Source organism: Hypomesus transpacificus, unplaced genomic scaffold (genome assembly GCF_021917145.1).
Source record: "Hypomesus transpacificus isolate Combined female unplaced genomic scaffold, fHypTra1 scaffold_61, whole genome shotgun sequence".
NCBI classification, from domain to species: Eukaryota; Metazoa; Chordata; class Actinopteri; order Osmeriformes; family Osmeridae; genus Hypomesus; species Hypomesus transpacificus.
In genome coordinates this window covers 1,431,808-1,453,270 of record NW_025814034.1, presented here as the reverse complement: position 1 = coordinate 1,453,270, position 21,463 = coordinate 1,431,808, and the positions used below count along the sequence as shown (strand labels likewise).

Sequence of the window (21,463 nt, the reverse complement as noted above, 5' to 3'; positions counted from 1 at the left end):
GATCATGATATAAAATATAATGCAAAGAAAAGCCACATAATGATAGTCAGAAGTAATCAGGACAGGAAATTAACCTTCCCTACCTTTTATTTATCTGGCAGTCCCCTTGGTGTTTGTGAGGAAATAAAATATCTGCCATGTCATTTCTGATGATTGGACAGATGACAACGATATGTATCAACAGCGCTGTCAAATATATTCTCAGGCCAGTATGTTATTAAGGACGTTTTCTATGTGCTCAGATTCAGTTAAATGTTCCCTGTTTAGAACCTACATAACACCATTGTACACTGCTCATTTGTGGTCTATGTACAGGTAAAGGAGTATACAGATACTGAAAGTAGCCTACAATGATGCTTTTAGATTGCTACTTAATGTGCCAAGGTGGCATAGTGCTAGTCAGTTGTTTGTGTCTAAGCACGTACCAACCTGTAAGGCAATCCTGAGACAACTGATGTATGGTTTCAATGATGCTTTTAGATTGCTACTTAATGTGCCTAGGTGGCATAGTGCTGGTCAGTTGTTTCTGTCTAAGCACGTACCAACCTGTAAGGCACTCCTGAGACAACTGATGTATGGTTTCATGTGTCGACTGGACAAGTCTGAGAACTGAATAGTAGAGGCCCTGGTCAACCCTCTAAAGAGCTGCTATCGATTACTTGGAACTTAAGACTACATTGGCACAAAAGTCTTCATACTTTTTATGCACTGTATTATCTATGTTTTATGTTTTCGTTTTACTCTCTTTTTTATAGCTCTGTTATTTTATGTGGAACTTGGCGTCTGAAATAAAGATTTATATATATATAAATACATATATATATATCAATGTTTCAGGATTTGTATAACTTTTTACCATTGCATACAAAATCGGAAATGCAATACTAAAAAGATCAGCTTTTGTTAAGAGATCCAAGATTACAAGATCCACAAGGCCTTGGCTAGAAACCAAGGAATGAGTGGGGGCTTGGTCAGCCCACACTCTCCTGAAATGTTGCGTGTGCGTCTTGCCAAGCCCGCGCGTGTGTAAGTTAAGGCTGAGTGTGTGAGGATGTGGAGCACGCGCGGGCAGGAGGAGGGGAGACATTCATTGGAAATGTGGCTAGAAATTAGCCAAGCAAGCATGTTTCAAATATTCACCAAAAATCGACCTTTGATCTTACAGTCAACTTTTTCACAGATTTGTGTTATAAACATTCTCAAGAGTCTTCATATGAACTTGTGATTGAATCAGAGTATCAGTTTTTGACTGGCTGATGTGTAAAGCATTATTTTAGCGTTAGCGATAAGTTCAATTTGCTTTATATCAATCATTTTTGGAGATATGAAGTTGCCTTTGCACACGGTAACATGTTGTAGTGTCTTCCATCGATATACCAAGTTTCGTGTTGATATCTCAAAGATTTGCTGAGACAGGACTTCACATCCTGTTTGGCGGCTTTTCTGATGAATTTGATTGGCTGTACCGGACAAACGGTTGTGAGGATCAAAATTCTTTTCGATAACTTTTGTGACGCTTGGTCTGAAGATCATCTCTGGTAACTTTGAAGAAGATATGACAAAAATTGTAGGAGGAGTAGGCTTTCAAAGGTTTTTGATAAAACCGGAAGTAGCGGAAAATCTATATAACCGGAAATTGACGCCATGGGGTGCGTTGAACTCGGCTTGAACCAGGGAATCCAATGGTACCTCATTTTTGAAAATGGGTCATACGGTTCAAAAGTTGCGTGTGTAAACACAAGTCCAACTTTGACCCATTGGTGGCGCTGGAGTGGTCTAATGGGAGACATGAAACTTGGTGTAGGTATAGAATCAACTGTCCTTAATGAGTGTGCCAAATTTCACAAAAAGTTGTCGAAGTGTTCTAGGGGCTGCCATTGACTTCCATGGAACAAGAATAATAATAAATATAACTGCAAGCAGTAATGGCGGATTCCTCCAAACATTGCGAACCATTGAAAAATGTATATTCTTGACAAATTGGAACTGTATAGAAAAATCTATGCTGCAGAATTACCAATGGGATACCAAATCTGAAATATAATACCATCAAGATCCACAAGGGCCTTTATTTCAACCCAAGGAGTGAAGGGAGGGGGCTTGGTTAGCCTATCCATTCCAGAAAGCCTTTGTGCTTTAGGGCGTGGAATGTAGCGCCACCTATGGGTAATGGTGGGACAGTTGTGGTGTGGTAATTACCCTTGGTCTATACTTTCAAAAAAGCTCGACCAGAGCATACCCCCCACTCTCAGGGTACCGAGCTTCAGCTCAGTCATGATGCTGGGATGAATGTAGGCCTATATGTAGAGACCAGGGAGACAGACACACCGGCCAGCTGCCCTGATGGGTCCGTGGTAGATCATTAATGCGGGTTGTATCCTACAACGCTCGTGGCCTCCGAGTAGGACATACTGCTGCTGATAGATCAAGACGTTTGGTGGTGGACACATTGCTGGACGAGAGTGACATTGTCTGCCTTCAAGAAACCTGGATGGCCAAGCAAGATCTGGACAAATTGAACTCCCTACACAAGATGTTTCATAGTGCTGGAGAGTCCACTACCAATCTCAGCATGAGAATGGTTTGTGGGAGGATAGCTGGTGGTGTAGCTATACTGTGGAACATAAAATATGACCCAACGGTAAAGGTGGTGTGGCTTAACGTTGACTGGGCTATTGGGTTGGAGTTTAATCACAATGAAAATAAATTTACTATTGTAAATGTGTACACACCATATGAATCCTATGACCATGAGGATGAATTTCAGAACAGGTTAGCTTTTATTCAGTCCTTCATAGAGGACAATAGTTCATGTTGTGTCTATGTCATGGGTGATTTTAATGCTGAAATGTCAGATAAGCGTTTATTCGCACAACATCTGCAGCAGTTCTGTAATGAAACTAAATTAATTATATCAAGCGTTATTGCCTGATACAAGTTTTACCTATATAAGTGAAACGTGGCACACAACTTCCTGGCTAGACCATATTGTAACCACAGCCGATGCTCATGACTCACTGGAAAGTATAGAGATGTGTTATGGGCTGGCCACCACTGATCACATACCAGTTGCTATGCTGCTAAATGTTGAGATTGTACCCTTGTTGCTGGCCCCCCAAGAAAACTGGACTGGTCAAAATTGACCAAAGAGGTTATGCACAGATATTCTCTATTAACTGACAGCTTACATAGTGATGTTGCATTTTCTAGGGATGCCCTAATGTGCACGGATATGAACTGCAAGGATAAACATCATGCTGAAAAGCTCTGTGCCATGTATGATGATATTGTCAAATGTCTTTATGCTTTCAGTGAAGGTTTTATTAATCACAAGAGTAAGGTCCCTAACGCACGGCCTGTCTGGAATGAGTTTGTGTCTGAGCAACATGCTGCTGCTAGAGAAGCCTTTAGAGTCTGGTCAGAGGCAGGCAGACCCAGACAGAGAGTGCTGCTTGATAACAAAAACCTCACAAATGCTAGATTTAAATATGCACTCGTTTCATTAAGAGAAATGAAAACACAATGAGAGCAGACTCGCTGGCCAGAAAGATGCAGAATAACAATCTTACTGACTTCTGGAAGGAGGTCAAGATCATAAATAATAACAGAACTCCCCTCCCTTCTGATATCAAAGGGGTTAGTTGTCCAGAGAAGATTGCTGATCTATGGCATGAGCACTACAGTAAACTATTTAATTGTGTTCAAAGTAACACAGTGAGAATTGATAATCAATATAAAGGTATCTCTGCAGACTTGATAGTTAGATCAGTAGATATTTATGATGCCATCCACATGCTAGACAACAACAAAGCTTGTGGTATGGATTCCATTTCTGCAGAGCATCTAAAAAATGCCAGTTATAGACTCAGTCCATTTCTAGCCATGTGTCTCACTGGAATTATGGTTCATGGTGTTCTACCGAACTCTATTATGTCAGTACTGTTAGTGCCTGTTGTTAAAGATAAGGCTGGTAAACTGAACAGCATAGACAACTGTAGCGCCTCTCTAGTTTGGTGGATTTGTAATGAGAGGTGGCTAACCTGAGTTCGTTAGTAATTGTTACTAACTTAAACCAATTTAACATATGAAAAAAACAATACAACCAACTGTTAAACAAAAACAGGAAAGATTTACTTCAGACAAAAAATCAGTTCTTCAGTTATTGGTTCAACATTTACATGACATCGTAATGCACATGGACACACAATACAAACTAGCCGGCAATGCTAACTACACGAATACCTTAATTCAGTACAGTTCTACGGTGCAGGCCTGAGTGTAGCTCGTGTGCGTTGTAGCCGTAAACAAAATGGCTGTTTCGCCAGGATGGCACAAAATAACAAGGAGCTGGTACCTCGGATCAGCAGTGCGGTAGCACACGCACTGCGGCAGAAGGGCGGCAGCAGGTGAAGGAGAGACCGACCAAATACTCTCGTGGATTTACGAGACGAACCAACTCAGGAAGAAGACTGAGGACGACGACAATCCCGACCTCCACCGGCTCCAACCTGGCACTCGCTGTCGCTAGTCTGGCGGCAAAGCCCGTGCTTAATCCAAAACCGCCAACAGCCAAACTCCTCTTTCTGGGTTATTGTTGTTGGTTGAGATATTCACCCAACAATATAAACATAACACCACTAATGATAATATAAAATCTTCACTCTTGGTATTTTACCGTACGCTACAATTTTCTTCTCCCTCCAACTCCTCCGCTCGCTCTGTCTTTTTCTACTCCAACCTCATCTACCCCAACTTCCCGTGTTACCCTGCCCTTTGACCTCAAACCGGATTGGCTTAACATCATAATCAAAATTAAAGCAACAACATAGATTCACAAAACATTCATCTTACTCTCTTCATATTTGTAACCGGTACATTTTAACATGCGTTTTTTAAACAACAGATATACATTTCCAAATGCTGTATTCAGTAAAACATGAACAATATGCATTTCTCATCAAATCAAAATCATACTCTCAAACCTTAAAGTCTATTTATTAAACTATGAACTTAAGTATTATGTATTCAAACTTTTATATTTATGTAATAGGATTGTTTCAACAGAAATGTTTACCACCCGGGCTACACAACTATCGACCCATTGCATTGGCCAGTATCTTGTCTAAAGTGTTTGAGAGAATTATTTGATTGAAATTGGAAATGTATATTCTGACTGCAGAAAATCAGTTTGGTTTTAAAAGAAAACATGGTACTGATCTCTGTATCTATGCTCTGAAGGAGATTGTCTCAGGTACACAAGTCTTAATTCATCTGTATTTTTATGCTTTATTGATGCTTACAAAGCTTTCGATCGAATTTGTCATGAAAAACTGTTTATGAAGCTAATAGCGAGAGGTTTCCCTAAACCTCTTGTGAGGATTTTGGTGTTCTGGTATGCAAATCAAACTTTTCATGTTAAATGGGACAATGTTGTATCAGCTGCTTTCCATGTTGGTAACGGAGTTCGACAAGGAGGAATTTGATTTCCCTTTTTGTTTAATATGGATATGGACGACTTATCAAGCCAGCTGAATAAGACAAATACAGGCTGTCTTGTTGGTGAATCTATTGTCAATCATCTGATGTACGCAGATTATCTGGTTCCACTCAGCCTGTTGCAACAGATGCTATGGGTGTGCTCTCAGTATGGCTTAGATCATGATATAAAATATAATGCAAAGAAAAGCCACATAATGATAGTCAGAAGTAATCAGGACAGGAAATTAACCTTCCCTACCTTTTATTTATCTGGCAGTCCCCTTGGTGTTTGTGAGGAAATAAAATATCTGCCATGTCATTTCTGATGATTGGACAGATGACAACGATATGTATCAACAGCGCTGTCAAATATATTCTCAGGCCAGTATGTTATTAAGGACGTTTTCTATGTGCTCAGATTCAGTTAAATGTTCCCTGTTTAGAACCTACATAACACCATTGTACACTGCTCATTTGTGGTCTATGTACAGGTAAAGGAGTATACAGATACTGAAAGTAGCCTACAATGATGCTTTTAGATTGCTACTTAATGTGCCAAGGTGGCATAGTGCTAGTCAGTTGTTTGTGTCTAAGCACGTACCAACCTGTAAGGCAATCCTGAGACAACTGATGTATGGTTTCAATGATGCTTTTAGATTGCTACTTAATGTGCCTAGGTGGCATAGTGCTGGTCAGTTGTTTCTGTCTAAGCACGTACCAACCTGTAAGGCACTCCTGAGACAACTGATGTATGGTTTCATGTGTCGACTGGACAAGTCTGAGAACTGAATAGTAGAGGCCCTGGTCAACCCTCTAAAGAGCTGCTATCGATTACTTGGAACTTAAGACTACATTGGCACAAAAGTCTTCATACTTTTTATGCACTGTATTATCTATGTTTTATGTTTTCGTTTTACTCTCTTTTTTATAGCTCTATGTCTGTTATTTTATGTGGAACTTGGCGTCTGAAATAAAGATTTATATATATATAAATACATATATATATATCAATGTTTCAGGATTTGTATAACTTTTTACCATTGCATACAAAATCGGAAATGCAATACTAAAAAGATCAGCTTTTGTTAAGAGATCCAAGATTACAAGATCCACAAGGCCTTGGCTAGAAACCAAGGAATGAGTGGGGGCTTGGTCAGCCCACACTCTCCTGAAATGTTGCGTGTGCGTCTTGCCAAGCCCGCGCGTGTGTAAGTTAAGGCTGAGTGTGTGAGGATGTGGAGCACGCGCGGGCAGGAGGAGGGGAGACATTCATTGGAAATTTGGCTAGAAATTAGCCAAGCAAGCATGTTTCAAATATTCACCAAAAATCGACCTTTGATCTTACAGTCAACTTTTTCACAGATTTGTGTTATAAACATTCTCAAGAGTCTTCATATGAACTTGTGATTGAATCAGAGTATCAGTTTTTGACTGGCTGATGTGTAAAGCATTATTTTAGCGTTAGCGATAAGTTCAATTTGCTTTATATCAATCATTTTTGGAGATATGAAGTTGCCTTTGCACACGGTAACATGTTGTAGTGTCTTCCATCGATATACCAAGTTTCGTGTTGATATCTCAAAGATTTGCTGAGACAGGACTTCACATCCTGTTTGGCGGCTTTTCTGATGAATTTGATTGGCTGTACCGGACAAACGGTTGTGAGGATCAAAATTCTTTTCGATAACTTTTGTGACGCTTGGTCTGAAGATCATCTCTGGTAACTTTGAAGAAGATATGACAAAAATTGTAGGAGGAGTAGGCTTTCAAAGGTTTTTGATAAAACCGGAAGTAGCGGAAAATCTATATAACCGGAAATTGACGCCATGGGGTGCGTTGAACTCGGCTTGAACCAGGGAATCCAATGGTACCTCATTTTTGAAAATGGGTCATACGGTTCAAAAGTTGCGTGTGTAAACACAAGTCCAACTTTGACCCATTGGTGGCGCTGGAGTGGTCTAATGGGAGACATGAAACTTGGTGTAGGTATAGAATCAACTGTCCTTAATGAGTGTGCCAAATTTCACAAAAAGTTGTCGAAGTGTTCTAGGGGCTGCCATTGACTTCCATGGAACAAGAATAATAATAATAATAAAACTAACAATAACAATAGGTTTCCTCCTGACGGAGGAATCCTAAATATAACTGCAAGCAGTAATGGCGGATTCCTCCAAACATTGCGAAACATTGAAAAATGTATATTCTTGACAAGTTGGAACTGTATAGAAAAATCTATGCTGCAGAATTACCAATGGGATACCAAATCTGAAATATAATACCATCAAGATCCACAAGGGCCTTTATTTCAACCCAAGGAGTGAAGGGAGGGGGTTTGGTTAGCCTATCCATTCCAGAAAGCCTTTGTGCTTTAGGGCGTGGAATGTAGCGCCACCTATGGGTAATGGTGGGACAGTTGTGGTGTGGTAATTACCCTTGGTCTATACTTTCAAAAAAGCTCAACCAGAGCATACCCCCCGCTCTCAGGGTACCGAGCTTCAGCTCAGTCATGATGCTGGGATGAATGTAGGCCTATATGTAGAGACCAGGGAGACAGACACACTGGCCAGCTGCCCTGATGGGTCCGTGGTAGATCATTAATGCGGGTTGTATCCTACAACGCTCGTGGCCTCCGAGTAGGACATACTGCTGCTGATAGATCAAGACGTTTGGTGGTGGACACATTGCTGGACGAGAGTGACATTGTCTGCCTTCAAGAAACCTGGATGGCCAAGCAAGATCTGGACAAATTGAACTCCCTACACAAGATGTTTCATGGTGCTGGAGAGTCCACTACCGATCTCAGCATGAGAATGGTTTGTGGGAGGATAGCTGGTGGTGTAGCTATACTGTGGAACATAAAATATGACCCAACGGTAAAGGTGGTGTGGCTTAACGTTGACTGGGCTATTGGGTTGGAGTTTAATCACAATGAAAATAAATGTACTATTGTAAATGTGTACACACCATATGAATCCTCTGACCATGAGGATGAATTTCAGAACAGGTTAGCTTTTATTCAGTCCTTCATAGAGGACAATAGTTCATGTTGTGTCTATGTCATGGGTGATTTTAATGCTGACATGTCAGATAAGCGTTTATTCGCACAACATCTGCAGCAGTTCTGTAATGAAACTAAATTAATTATATCAAGCGTTATTGCCTGATACAAGTTTTACCTATATAAGTGAAACGTGGCACACAACTTCCTGGATAGACCATATTGTAACCACAGCCGATGCTCATGACTCACTGGAAAGTATAGAGATGTGTTATGGGCTGGCCACCACTGATCACATACCAGTTGCTATGCTGCTAAATGTTGAGAGTGTACCCTTGTTGCTGGCCCCCCAAGAAAACTGGACTGGTCAAAATTGACCAAAGAGGTTATGCACAGATACTCTCTATTAACTGACAGCTTACATAGTGATGTTGCATTTTCTAGGGATGCCCTAATGTGCACGGATATGAACTGCAAGGATAAACATCATGCTGAAAAGCTCTGTGCCATGTATGATGATATTGTCAAATGTCTTTATGCTTCCAGTGAACCTTTTATTAATCACAAGAGTAAGGTCCCTAACGCACGGCCTGTCTGGAATGAGTTTGTGTCTGAGCAACATGCTGCTGCTAGAGAAGCCTTTAGAGTCTGGTCAGAGGCAGGCAGACCCAGACAGGGAGTGCTGCTTGATAACAAAAACCTCACAAATGCTAGATTTAAATATGCACTCGTTTCATTAAGAGAAATGAAAACACAATGAGAGCAGACTCGCTGGCCAGAAAGATGCAGAATAACAATCTTACTGACTTCTGGAAGGAGGTCAAGATCATAAATAATAACAGAACTCCCCTCCCTTCTGATATCAAAGGGGTTAGTTGTCCAGAGAAGATTGCTGATCTATGGCATGAGCACTACAGTAAACTATTTAATTGTGTTAAAAGTAACACAGTGAGAATTGATAATGAATATAAAGGTATCTCTGCAGACTTGATAGTTAGATCAGTAGATATTTATGATGCCATCCACATGCTAGACAACAACAAAGCTTGTGGTATGGATTGCATTTCTGCAGAGCATCTAAAAAATGCCAGTTATAGACTCAGTCCATTTCTAGCCATGTGTCTCACTGGAATTATGGTTCATGGTGTTCTACCGAACTCTATTATGTCAGTACTGTTAGTGCCTGTTGTTAAAGATAAGGCTGGTAAACTGAACAGCATAGACAACTGTAGCGCCTCTCTAGTTTGGTGGATTTGTAATGAGAGGTGGCTAACCTGAGTTCGTTAGTAATTGTTACTAACTTAAACCAATTTAACATATGAAAAAAACAATACAACCAACTGTTAAACAAAAACAGGAAAGATTTACTTCAGACAAAAAATCAGTTCTTCAGTTATTGGTTCAACATTTACATGACATCGTAATGCACATGGACACACAATACAAACTAGCCGGCAATGCTAACTACACGAATACCTTAATTCAGTACAGTTCTACGGTGCAGGCCTGAGTGTAGCTCGTGTGCGTTGTAGCCGTAAACAAAATGGCTGTTTCGCCAGGATGGCACAAAATAACAAGGAGCTGGTACCTCGGATCAGCAGTGCGGTAGCACACGCACTGCGGCAGAAGGGCGGCAGCAGGTGAAGGAGAGACCGACCAAATACTCTCGTGGATTTACGAGACGAACCAACTCAGGAAGAAGACTGAGGACGACGACAATCCCGACCTCCACCGGCTCCAACCTGGCACTCGCTGTCGCTAGTCTGGCGGCAAAGCCCGTGCTTAATCCAAAACCGCCAACAGCCAAACTCCTCTTTCTGGGTTATTGTTGTTGGTTGAGATATTCACCCAACAATATAAACATAACACCACTAATGATAATATAAAATCTTCACTCTTGGTATTTTACCGTACGCTACAATTTTCTTCTCCCTCCAACTCCTCCGCTCGCTCTGTCTTTTTCTACTCCAACCTCATCTACCCCAACTTCCCGTGTTACCCTGCCCTTTGACCTCAAACCGGATTGGCTTAACATCATAATCAAAATTAAAGCAACAACATAGATTCACAAAACATTCATCTTACTCTCTTCATATTTGTAACCGGTACATTTTAACATGCGTTTTTTAAACAACAGATATACATTTCCAAATGCTGTATTCAGTAAAACATGAACAATATGCATTTCTCATCAAATCAAAATCATACTCTCAAACCTTAAAGTCTATTTATTAAACTATGAACTTAAGTATTATGTATTCAAACTTTTATATTTATGTAATAGGATTGTTTCAACAGAAATGTTTACCACCCGGGCTACACAACTATCGACCCATTGCATTGGCCAGTATCTTGTCTAAAGTGTTTGAGAGAATTATTTGATTGAAATTGGAAATGTATATTCTGACTGCAGAAAATCAGTTTGGTTTTAAAAGAAAACATGGTACTGATCTCTGTATCTATGCTCTGAAGGAGATTGTCTCAGGTACACAAGTCTTAATTCATCTGTATTTTTATGCTTTATTGATGCTTACAAAGCTTTCGATCGAATTTGTCATGAAAAACTGTTTATGAAGCTAATAGCGAGAGGTGTCCCTAAACCTCTTGTGAGGATTTTGGTGTTCTGGTATGCCAATCAAACTTTTCATGTTAAATGGGACAATGTTGTATCAGCTGCTTTCCATGTTGGTAACGAAGTTCGACAAGGAGGAATTTGATTTCCCTTTTTGTTTAATATGGATATGGACGACTTATCAAGCCAGCTGAATAAGACAAATACAGGCTGTCTTGTTGGTGAATCTATTGTCAATCATCTGATGTACGCAGATTATCTGGTTCCACTCAGCCTGTTGCAACAGATGCTATGGGTGTGCTCTCAGTATGGCTTAGATCATGATATAAAATATAATGCAAAGAAAAGCCACATAATGATAGTCAGAAGTAATCAGGACAGGAAATTAACCTTCCCTACCTTTTATTTATCTGGCAATCCCCTTGGTGTTTGTGAGGAAATAAAATATCTGCCATGTCATTTCTGATGATTGGACAGATGACAACGATATGTATCAACAGCGCTGTCAAGTATATTCTCAGGCCAGTATGTTATTAAGGACGTTTTCTATGTGCTCAGATTCAGTTAAATGTTCCCTGTTTAGAACTTACATAACACCATTGTACACTGCTCATTTGTGGTCTATGTACAGGTAAAGGAGTATACAGATACTGAAAGTAGCCTACAATGATGCTTTTAGATTGCTACTTAATGTGCCAAGGTGGCATAGTGCTAGTCAGTTGTTTGTTTCTAAGCACGTACCAACCTGTAAGGCAATCCTGAGACAACTGATGTATGGTTTCAATGATGCTTTTAGATTGCTACTTAATGTGCCTAGGTGGCATAGTGCTGGTCAGTTGTTTCTGTCTAAGCACGTACCAACCTGTAAGGCACTCCTGAGACAACTGATGTATGGTTTCATGTGTCGACTGGACAAGTCTGAGAACTGAATAGTAGAGGCTCTGGTCAACCCTCTAAAGAGCTGCTATCGATTACTTGGAACTTAAGACTACATTGGCACAAAAGTCTTCATACTTTTTATGCACTGTATTATCTATGTTTTATGTTTTCGTTTTACTCTCTTTTTTATAGCTCTATGTCTGTTATTTTATGTGGAACTTGGCGTCTGAAATAAAGATTTATATATATATAAATACATATATATATATATCAATGTTTCAGGATTTGTATAACTTTTTACCATTGGATACAAAATCGGAAATGCAATACTAAAAAGATCAGCTTTTGTTAAGAGATCCAAGATTACAAGATCCACAAGGCCTTTGCTAGAAACCAAGGAATGAGTGGGGGCTTGGTCAGCCCACACTCTCCTGAAATGTTGCGTGTGCGTCTTGCCAAGCCCGCGCGTGTGTAAGTTAAGGCTGAGTGTGTGAGGATGTGGAGCACGCGCGGGCAGGAGGAGGGGAGACATTCATTGGAAATTTGGCTTGAAATTAGCCAAGCAAGCATGTTTCAAATATTCACCAAAAATCAACCTTTGATCTTACAGTCAACTTTTTCACAGATTTGTGTTATAAACATTCTCAAGAGTCTTCATATGAACTTGTGATTGAATCAGAGTATCAGTTTTTGACTGGCTGATGTGTAAAGCATTATTTTAGCGTTAGCGATAAGTTCAATTTGCTTTATATCAATCATTTTTGGAGATATGAAGTTGCCTTTGCACACGGTAACATGTTGTAGTGTCTTCCATCGATATACCAAGTTTCGTGTTGATATCTCAAAGATTTGCTGAGACATGACTTCACATCCTGTTTGGCGGCTTTTCTGATGAATTTGATTGGCTGTACCGGACAAACGGTTGCGAGGATCAAAATTCTTTTCGATAACTTTTGTGAGGCTTGGTCTGAAGATCATCTCTGGTAACTTTGAAGAAGATATGACAAAAATTGTAGGAGGAGTAGGCTTTCAAAGGTTTTTGATAAAACCGGAAATAGCGGAAAATCTATATAACCGGAAATTGACGCCATGGGGTGCGTTGAACTCGGCTTGATCCAGGGAATCCAATGGTACCTCATTTTTGAAAATGGGTCATACGGTTCAAAAGTTGCGTGTGTAAACACAAGTCCAACTTTGACCCGTTGGTGGCGCTGGAGTGGTCTAATGGGAGACATGAAACTTGGTGTAGGTATAGAATCAACTGTCTTTAATGAGTGTGCCAAATTTCACAAAAAGTTGTCGAAGGGTTCTAGGGGCTGCCATTGACTTCCATGGAACAAGAATAATAATAATAATAAAACTAACAATAACAATAGGTTTCCTCCTGACGGAGGAATCCTAATAATAAAACTAACAATAACAATAGGTTTCCTCCTGACGGAGGAATCCTAATAAAACTAACAATAACAATAGGTTTCCTCCTGACGGAGGAATCCTAATAATAAAACTAACAATAACAATAGGTTTCCTCCTGACGGAGGAATCCTAATAACGGTTCCGTTTCTACTGTTTGATCGTGGGGTGGCCGTAGTCCTTCTGTTGCTCAGCTATCTAGTTCAAGCACTCTGGCAAAAAAAGGCTGTCTTTCTTAATAAAATGTCAGAGAAGCTCTTTGGTCCAGAAGTTGCTAGTTAGTGTTCTTTCACGAGTCTGGTACAGAAGACGTAGTAGGCAACCAGCTAGCCATATGGAGTTTGATTAACTAAAGTTCGTAAGGAGGATAGCGTCAAATTGATTCATGATATACATATAAAATGGGATCAGAAATCTGTGTGAACAGATCCTAACCCGAGGCCCTTCCAGATCTGACTGAAGAAACCACACTGCTGGGCAATGTTTAAAGACTGGAGACAACCATTATTTAGTATTGATGCAGTAAAGAAGAATCTGAATGCAGCATGAGAGTAGATTAATTATTGTTTCTATGAAATGTAACATGTATTTCTGGTTAATGGCTATTTTCATGTTTTGATTTGATTATTTCTATATAATCATAATATCATAATATTTAGTTTGGAAGGAAGATAGCGCACCAAGACTTCTCCACTCCACTCAACAGAGAGGCAGCTAAATCTTTTTTTGCGTTTTGGACGTCCATATGGACGTCCATAGACTGACGGCGATGGCTGCTGATCTTTGCATGCATGGACGGACGGCGATGCTGTTCAGAGTGCCGTCCATAGAGGGAGCATATATTTTGGACGGCGATGGATTAGCAGGGACGTCCCTCGTGCCGTCCATAGAGGGAGCAGATATTTTGGACGGCGATGGATTGAATGTTTAGCAGGCTGTTGAGCTAACAGAACTGCCGAAGGCAACCATAGCATGTAGCTAGCTACATTAACTTTGGATGACTCAATCTTTTGTCAAGTTAATTTGTATGAATTGCATTTAAGTGAAGGCTATATATTTACGCCTTTATTTTATTTTTAACATACAAAAGTAGGCCAATCAACAATAGAATCTCATGACAATACAGACTTGAAAAACAATATGTTATGGTTAGGGTTTGCCTAGATATAGGCTAGATTATTTTAATTATTTCGAGAATTGTTAATAAAGACTCAATTAAGATTTTAACATTGTGTTATGACCCTATGAAATACATTGCCCTTTAGGTCTTTTAAGCCGTCAGTTTAAAGTGTTTTATGCGTGGATTTGGAGCCACCAGTCAGTAGCTCCAATGTTGCGCACGAACCACTTTGAGCGGAGACAAATGCAAAACGTAATAGCCTATAGCCAGCTAACACATGACGTTGCGGCAACGTTGCCAGTAAGTGCTCAGTTGGTAACCCGCGACGTTACCTTCTGGCAACGTCGTGGCAACGTCGTAGCAACGTTATAAAGGGAATGTTGCCAGTTGCTCCCATGGGCAACGTTGCCACGACGTCGTTCCTTGGTCGGCTGGTTACGTTATTTTTAGACCAGTGGGCAACGTTGCCGCGACGTTGTACCTTGGTCGGCTGGTTACGTTATTTTTTGGTCCCATGGACAACGTTGCCGCGACGTTGTACCTTGGTCGGCTGGTTACGTTAATTTTGGTCCCGTGGACAACGTTGCCGCGACGTTGTACCTTGGTCGGCTGGTTACCTTATTTTTAGACCCGTGGACAACGTTGCCGCGACGTCGTCCCTTTGTCGGCTGGTTACCTTATTTTTGTCGCAGGACAACGGATCTTGAGTGCAATATAGTGGTTTATATATATACAGGTCCTTCTAAAAAAATTAGCATATTGTGATAAAGTTCATTATTTTCCATAATGTAATGATAAAAATTAAACTTTCATATATTTTAGATTCATTGCACACAATATTTCAGGTCTTTTATTGTTTTAATACTGATGATTTTGGCATACAGCTCATGAAAACCCCAAATTCCTATCTAAAAAAATTAGCATATTTCATCTGACCAATAAAAGAAGTGTTTTTAATACAAAAAAAGTCAACCTTCAAATAATTATGTTCAGTTATGCACTCAATACTTGGTCAGGAATCCTTTTGCAGAAATGACTGCTTCAATGCGGCGTGGCATGGAGGCAATCAGCCTGTGGCACTGCTGAGGTGTTATGGAGGCCCAGGATGCTTCGATAGCGGCCTTAAGCTCAGCCAGAGTGTTGGGTCTTGCGTCTCTCAACTTTCTCTTCACAATATCCCACAGATTCTCTATGGGGTTCAGGTCAGGAGAGTTGGCAGGCCAATTGAGCACAGTAATACCATGGTCAGTAAACCATTTACCAGTGGTTTTGGCACTGTGAGCAGGTGCCAGGTCGTGCTGAAAAATGAAATCTTCATCTCCATAAAGCTTTTCAGCAGATGGAAGCATGAAGTGCTCCAAAATCTCCTGATAGCTAGCTGCATTGACCCTGCCCTTGATAAAACACAGTGGACCAACACCAGCAGCTGACATGGCACCCCAGACCATCACTGACTGTGGGTACTTGACACTGGACTTCAGGCATTTTGGCATTTCCTTCTCCCCAGTCTTCCTCCAGACTCTGGCACCTTGATTTCCGAATGATATGCAACATTTGCTTTCATCCGAAAAAAGTACTTTGGACCACTGAGCAACAGTCCAGTGCTGCTTCTCTGTAGCCCAGGTCAGGCGCTTCTGCCGCTGTTTCTGGTTCAAAAGTGGCTTGACCTGGGGAATGCGGCACCTGTAGCCCATTTCCTGCACACGCCTGTGCACGGTGGCTCTGGATGTTTCTACTCCAGACTCAGTCCACTGCTTCCGCAGGTCCCCCAAGGTCTGGAATCGGTCCTTCTCCACAATCTTCCTCAGGGTCCGGTCACCTCTTCTCGTTGTGCAGCGTTTTTTGCCACACTTTTTCCTTCCCACAGACTTCCCACTGAGGTGCCTTGATACAGCACTCTGGGAACAGCCTATTTGTTCAGAAATTTCTTTCTGTGTCTTACCCTCTTGCTTGAGGGTGTCAATGATGGCCTTCTGGACAGCAGTCAGGTCGGCAGTCTTACCCATGATTGCGGTTTTGAGTAATGAAACAGGCTGGGAGTTTTTAAAAGCCTCAGGAATCTTTTGCAGGTGTTTAGAGTTAATTAGTTGATTCAGATGATTAGGTTAATAGCTCGTTTACAGACCCTTTTCATGATATGCTAATTTTTTGAGATTTGGGGTTTTCATGAGCTGTATGCCAAAATCATCAGTATTAAAACAATAAAAGACCTGAAATATTTCAGTTGGTGTGCAATGATTCTAAAATATATGAAAGTTTAATTTTTATCGTTACATTATGGAAAATAATGAACTTTATCACAATATGCTAATTTTTTGAGAAGGACCTGTAAATGTAGACACTGCATGTAATTCATGTGCTGCTCAGCCCCAGCAGGTCATTGGTCATCAATGTTCTCATATGCAGACACATATCGTAAATTAAAAGACAGAATGTGGAATATAATTTAGTTTTTCATTCATTTACTATAAACATGTACAAAAGCAATCAATGTGTGATGAGTAACATGATTAAGCAAACATTATTTGTAGGCTATAGCACACCAAAGTTGTATGACACACAATGCAAATTTGTGCTCCAATAGTTTTGTAGTAGGCCTACAAAATTGTTAAATGTGACCAAAAGGTAAGCGACTCTTAAGAGTTTCATTTTCAAAGACAAGTCATCACAGAATATTACAATTCTTCCTTAGCAAACCTGCCCCTCAGTCTGCCCCTGAGCAACAACTTTGCGCATGCCCATTTCAAGGCATAGCTGAAACTGGGCTTCCTAAACAGTTTTTGCCGGGGTCCTACCGTCTTTCACACAATGGATTTTACCTGGAAATAAGTTACTTCAAAGGTGAGTTTCTTTACAGACATAGTTTTAAATATATAAACATATTTTTAGAAATTGGATGGGGCATATAGGTTTGAAATTGAGTTGTTTATAGCGTTATATCAGATTCACATTGTTTACGTTAGAATTTCGCTAGCTAGGTTAAACCCTCCAGAAAGTTGTTTTGAAATACTGAAAATGCATACATGTTATCAAAGTTTAGAGTCTCAAAAATCACCCTCAAAAGAATCAGTGAAAATAAACGTTCAGAACTGTCAGAAAACCTTGTCCCAAAATAGTTTATTTAGTTAGCTAGCCCTGAATTTTCAAAGACGCTAGCGCATGGCTGATCACGTTCACAGTCGGTCATGGCATGCACAGCAATGGCGTCTGTAAAAGTATCATGTCACTAATTCTTCCAATTTGTACATGACATTTGTTTTTGGATAAGTTTATTCGTTTTAACCTTTAGATGCGTGAGTTCTAAATATTTAAGACACTTTCACCAGAGTACGTGAGTTATTTTTCCAAAACGGAAGGTATGTAGCTTTAATTACCTTCCGTTACCTAGCAACCTAAGATAATACTCGTACGAATGCTACTACTTGCTAGTGTTACTTGTTAGCCTACTAATTGTACATTTTGAAGCCATACTGTAGTGTTTATCATATAGTTTCTGCCCATCGGAAAATAGTTGGTTGGAATGTTCAGAATCACACATGTGCGATACTACGCTGTGGGGCCCTGCTTTCGAACGATCACATATGTGCGATGCTTCTTCAATATCAATATACTAATAGGCTACTATGTACGTAAACTACATTCCACTTTCATTTCTGTACAGGTGATCCGACCACCATCACAAGTACTGTGTCCCTTGGAAATTATGGTAAAGTAATGAATGACGTTCGTTTATAACAGTGACAATAATTGTATGAGCCATGGCAACCCTAAAGGCTATGCTTTGAAGCAAAAGTATGACTTAAAACGTTTGCATCACCAGATGCCATACCTCTAGGTGTCAACTCTGGTCTGGTGGAGGAGAACCCATAGGGCGCCCCGGAAAACAGCTGGCAGCCAGGCAAGTGCAAATATAAGACACTCAAAAAAATACTCATACCATTGCCATTGTAAGGCATACCTAATTGTAAGGCATACTTAAGTTGTTCTGATCGTGGGGGGAAACATATTTGTCAAAACAACAAATGTTGTCTTACTAATGCTTTGTATACCCCATTCAGCTGTACCATCTTGGGCAAAGACCAATCAAGGTAACATTTGTTATGTACATCAATGTTACAGCTAATCTAGAAGAACCACAGTGTATGCCAATCATGCAAACTCTTGTACACTTGTTTTACTTGTCTTTAATTACAGACACATTACAGGTTATGCTCTGGAAGATGGAGACATTGGAAGAGAACCAGCGAGAGGCTCTCCTGTTCAGGCGACCACAGGGCAGACACACTGAAGAGGTGCCAGTGATGGACCTACAGGTGGCCCAAACACAGGCTGAACTTCAAGACCTTGAGGAGCGCCTTAAGGTGCTGGAGTTGCGAAAGAGAGCGGTAAGTGTTTGGAGATCCCACAAACTATGGCTTACACGCATTCAACGTTCACATTGGTGCTGACAATAAGTTCATGACTTCTAATTCCAGACGCTGTGATGAAGTAGAAGACGGGACTGGGAGAGAAAGCTGTGGAGCTCCGCATAGAGGAAACACTCAAACACACCCCGGCAGCCCATTCAAAACCAGCCAGGTGAATGAATCATGTTTGCAACTTCCATATCCAATCTTTCACATGGCTATGACACAAATCTAGAATCACATAATATTTTAATTGATGACGTATATTATTTTAGATGTGATTTTTTAATGACTTGTATAGCCCCTTTTCACACGTGCGATTATGTTAATCGAACACTAACTTATTTTGTGCTTCCTTGTCAGGGCCAACAGACAGATCTCATAGCGGGGACTGGAAGAAGATTTTAATTCATTTTTTGCACTTTGTTTGTTTGGCACTTTTGTTTTGCAGTGTTTGTTTTGCAGTGTTTTTTTCTTTGCAGTGTTTGTTTTGCAGTGTTTGTTTTGCAGTGGCACTTTTTATCACGTATGTATATATTTTGGCCATTTTAGTTTTTTAATTGTAAATGTTACATGCATACTTTGTGCATTGTCATTTTAGCAGACACTCTTATTTACAGTAAGTACAGGGATATTCCCTGGAGGAAAGTAAGGTGAAGTGCCTTGCCCAAGGACACATCATTTGGCAACCTTCTGATTTAATAGCCTGATTTCCCAACCGATCAGCCATCTGACTCCCCTTTAGTATAGGTAGACCACATATTTAGGATTCCTATATGGTGAATGTATATACCTTCCTGCCAAAGTAAATTCCTTGTCTGTGCAAACTTTCATGGCGATTAAAACACTTTCTGATTCTGAAATGCTGCCTCGTTTATGATTTAGCTTGAGTCAGGCTACACATCACACAAACATATTCCTCCTAACGTTGGCTATCTATTATACCAAAACAAGTAGCCTTCTGGGCAAATGAGGTCTGCATATGAAATATAGGTTACTTCATAATTTAGTAAATTGTTGACGTTGCAGTTACGGACTAGCAACGTCACAAAATTACGTTGCTAGGAGGTCGCCGTTACGGACTGGCAACGTCACAAAACAACGTTGCTAGGAGGTCGCGGTTACCGACTGGCAACGTCGGAAAATAACGTTGCCACGACGTCGCGGTTACGGATTGGCAACGTCCCAAAACAACGTTGCTAGGAGGTTGCGGTTACCGACTGGCAACGTTGGAAAATAACGTTGCGACGACGTCGCGGTTACGGACTGGCAACGTCAGAAAATTACGTTGCTAGGAGGTTGCGGTTACGGACTGGCAACGTCGGAAAATAAGGTTGCCACGACGTTGCGGTTACGGACTGGCAACGTCGGAAAATTAACGTTGCCACGACGTCGCGGTTACGGACTGGCAACGTCACAAGATGACGTTGCGGCAACCTACTGGCGCCCCACAGATGCACGGTCCCGCAACGTCGCCAAAGACGTTGCGGCAACGTATGTTTGGTCATCGCGTGACGTTGCGACAACGTCAGGGCAACGTAAATGTGTTAGCTTTTATTAGCATATATATGGGCCTAACACTCCAAATTTTAAATGAGTCTTTATTAACAATTCTCGAAATAATTAAAATATATGTAGCCTATAGGCAAACCCAAACCATAACATATTGTTTTTCAAGTCTATATTGTCATGAGATCATACTGCTGATTATGTAAAAAAACAGAATAAAGGCGTAAATATTGCACTAACATGCAATTCATACAAATTAACTTGACAAAAGATTGAGTCATCCAAAGTTAATGTAGCTAGCTACATGCTATGGTAGCTTTCGGCAGTTCTGTTAGCTCAACAGCCTGCTAAACATTCAATCCATCGCCGTCCAAAATATATGCTCCCTCTATGGACGGCACTCTGAACAGCATCGCCGTCCATATGGACGGCTATGACGCCGTCCAAAATATCTGCTCCCTCTATGGACGGCACGAGGGACGTCCCTGCTAATCCATCGCCGTCCAAAATATATGCTCCCTCTATGGACGGCACGACGGACGTCCCTGCTAATCCATCGCCGTCCAAAATATATGCTGCCTCTATGGACGGCACTCTGAACAGCATCGCCGTCCATATGGACGGCTATGACGCCGTCCAAAATATCTGCTCCCTCTATGGACGGCACGAGGGACGTCCCTGCTAATCCATCGCCGTCCAAAATATATGCTCCCTCTATGGACGGCACTCTGAACAGCATCGCCGTCCGTCCATCCATGCAAAGATCAGCAGCCATCGCCGTCAGTCTATGGACGTCCATATGGACGTCCAAAACGCAAAAAAAGATTTAGCTGCCTCTCTGTTGATTGGAGTGGAGAAGTCTTGGTGCGCTATCTTCCTTCCAAACTAAATATTATGATATTATGATTATATAGAAATAATCAAATCAAAACATGAAAATAGCCATTAACCAGAAATACATGTTACATTTCATAGAAACAATAATTAATCTACTCTCATGCTGCATTCAGATTCTTCTTTACTGCATCAATACTAAATAATGGTTGTCTCCAGTCTTTAAACATTGCCCAGCAGTGTGGTTTCTTCAG

At 40.7% G+C, this 21,463-nt stretch overlaps 1 protein-coding gene across 1 annotated transcript in view; it reads right to left on the bottom strand.

The window, feature by feature from the left end:
- LOC124465852 (dentin sialophosphoprotein-like) overlaps positions 1 to 16,466 on the bottom strand; it is a 49,854-nt gene extending 33,388 nt beyond the window's left edge. The window contains exon 1 of the mRNA XM_047017480.1: positions 16,411 to 16,466. Within this exon, the coding sequence (XP_046873436.1) occupies positions 16,411 to 16,466 (56 nt within the window). The remainder of the gene's footprint in view (positions 1 to 16,410) is intronic.
- Between the last annotated feature and the right edge of the window lie 4,997 nt (positions 16,467 to 21,463).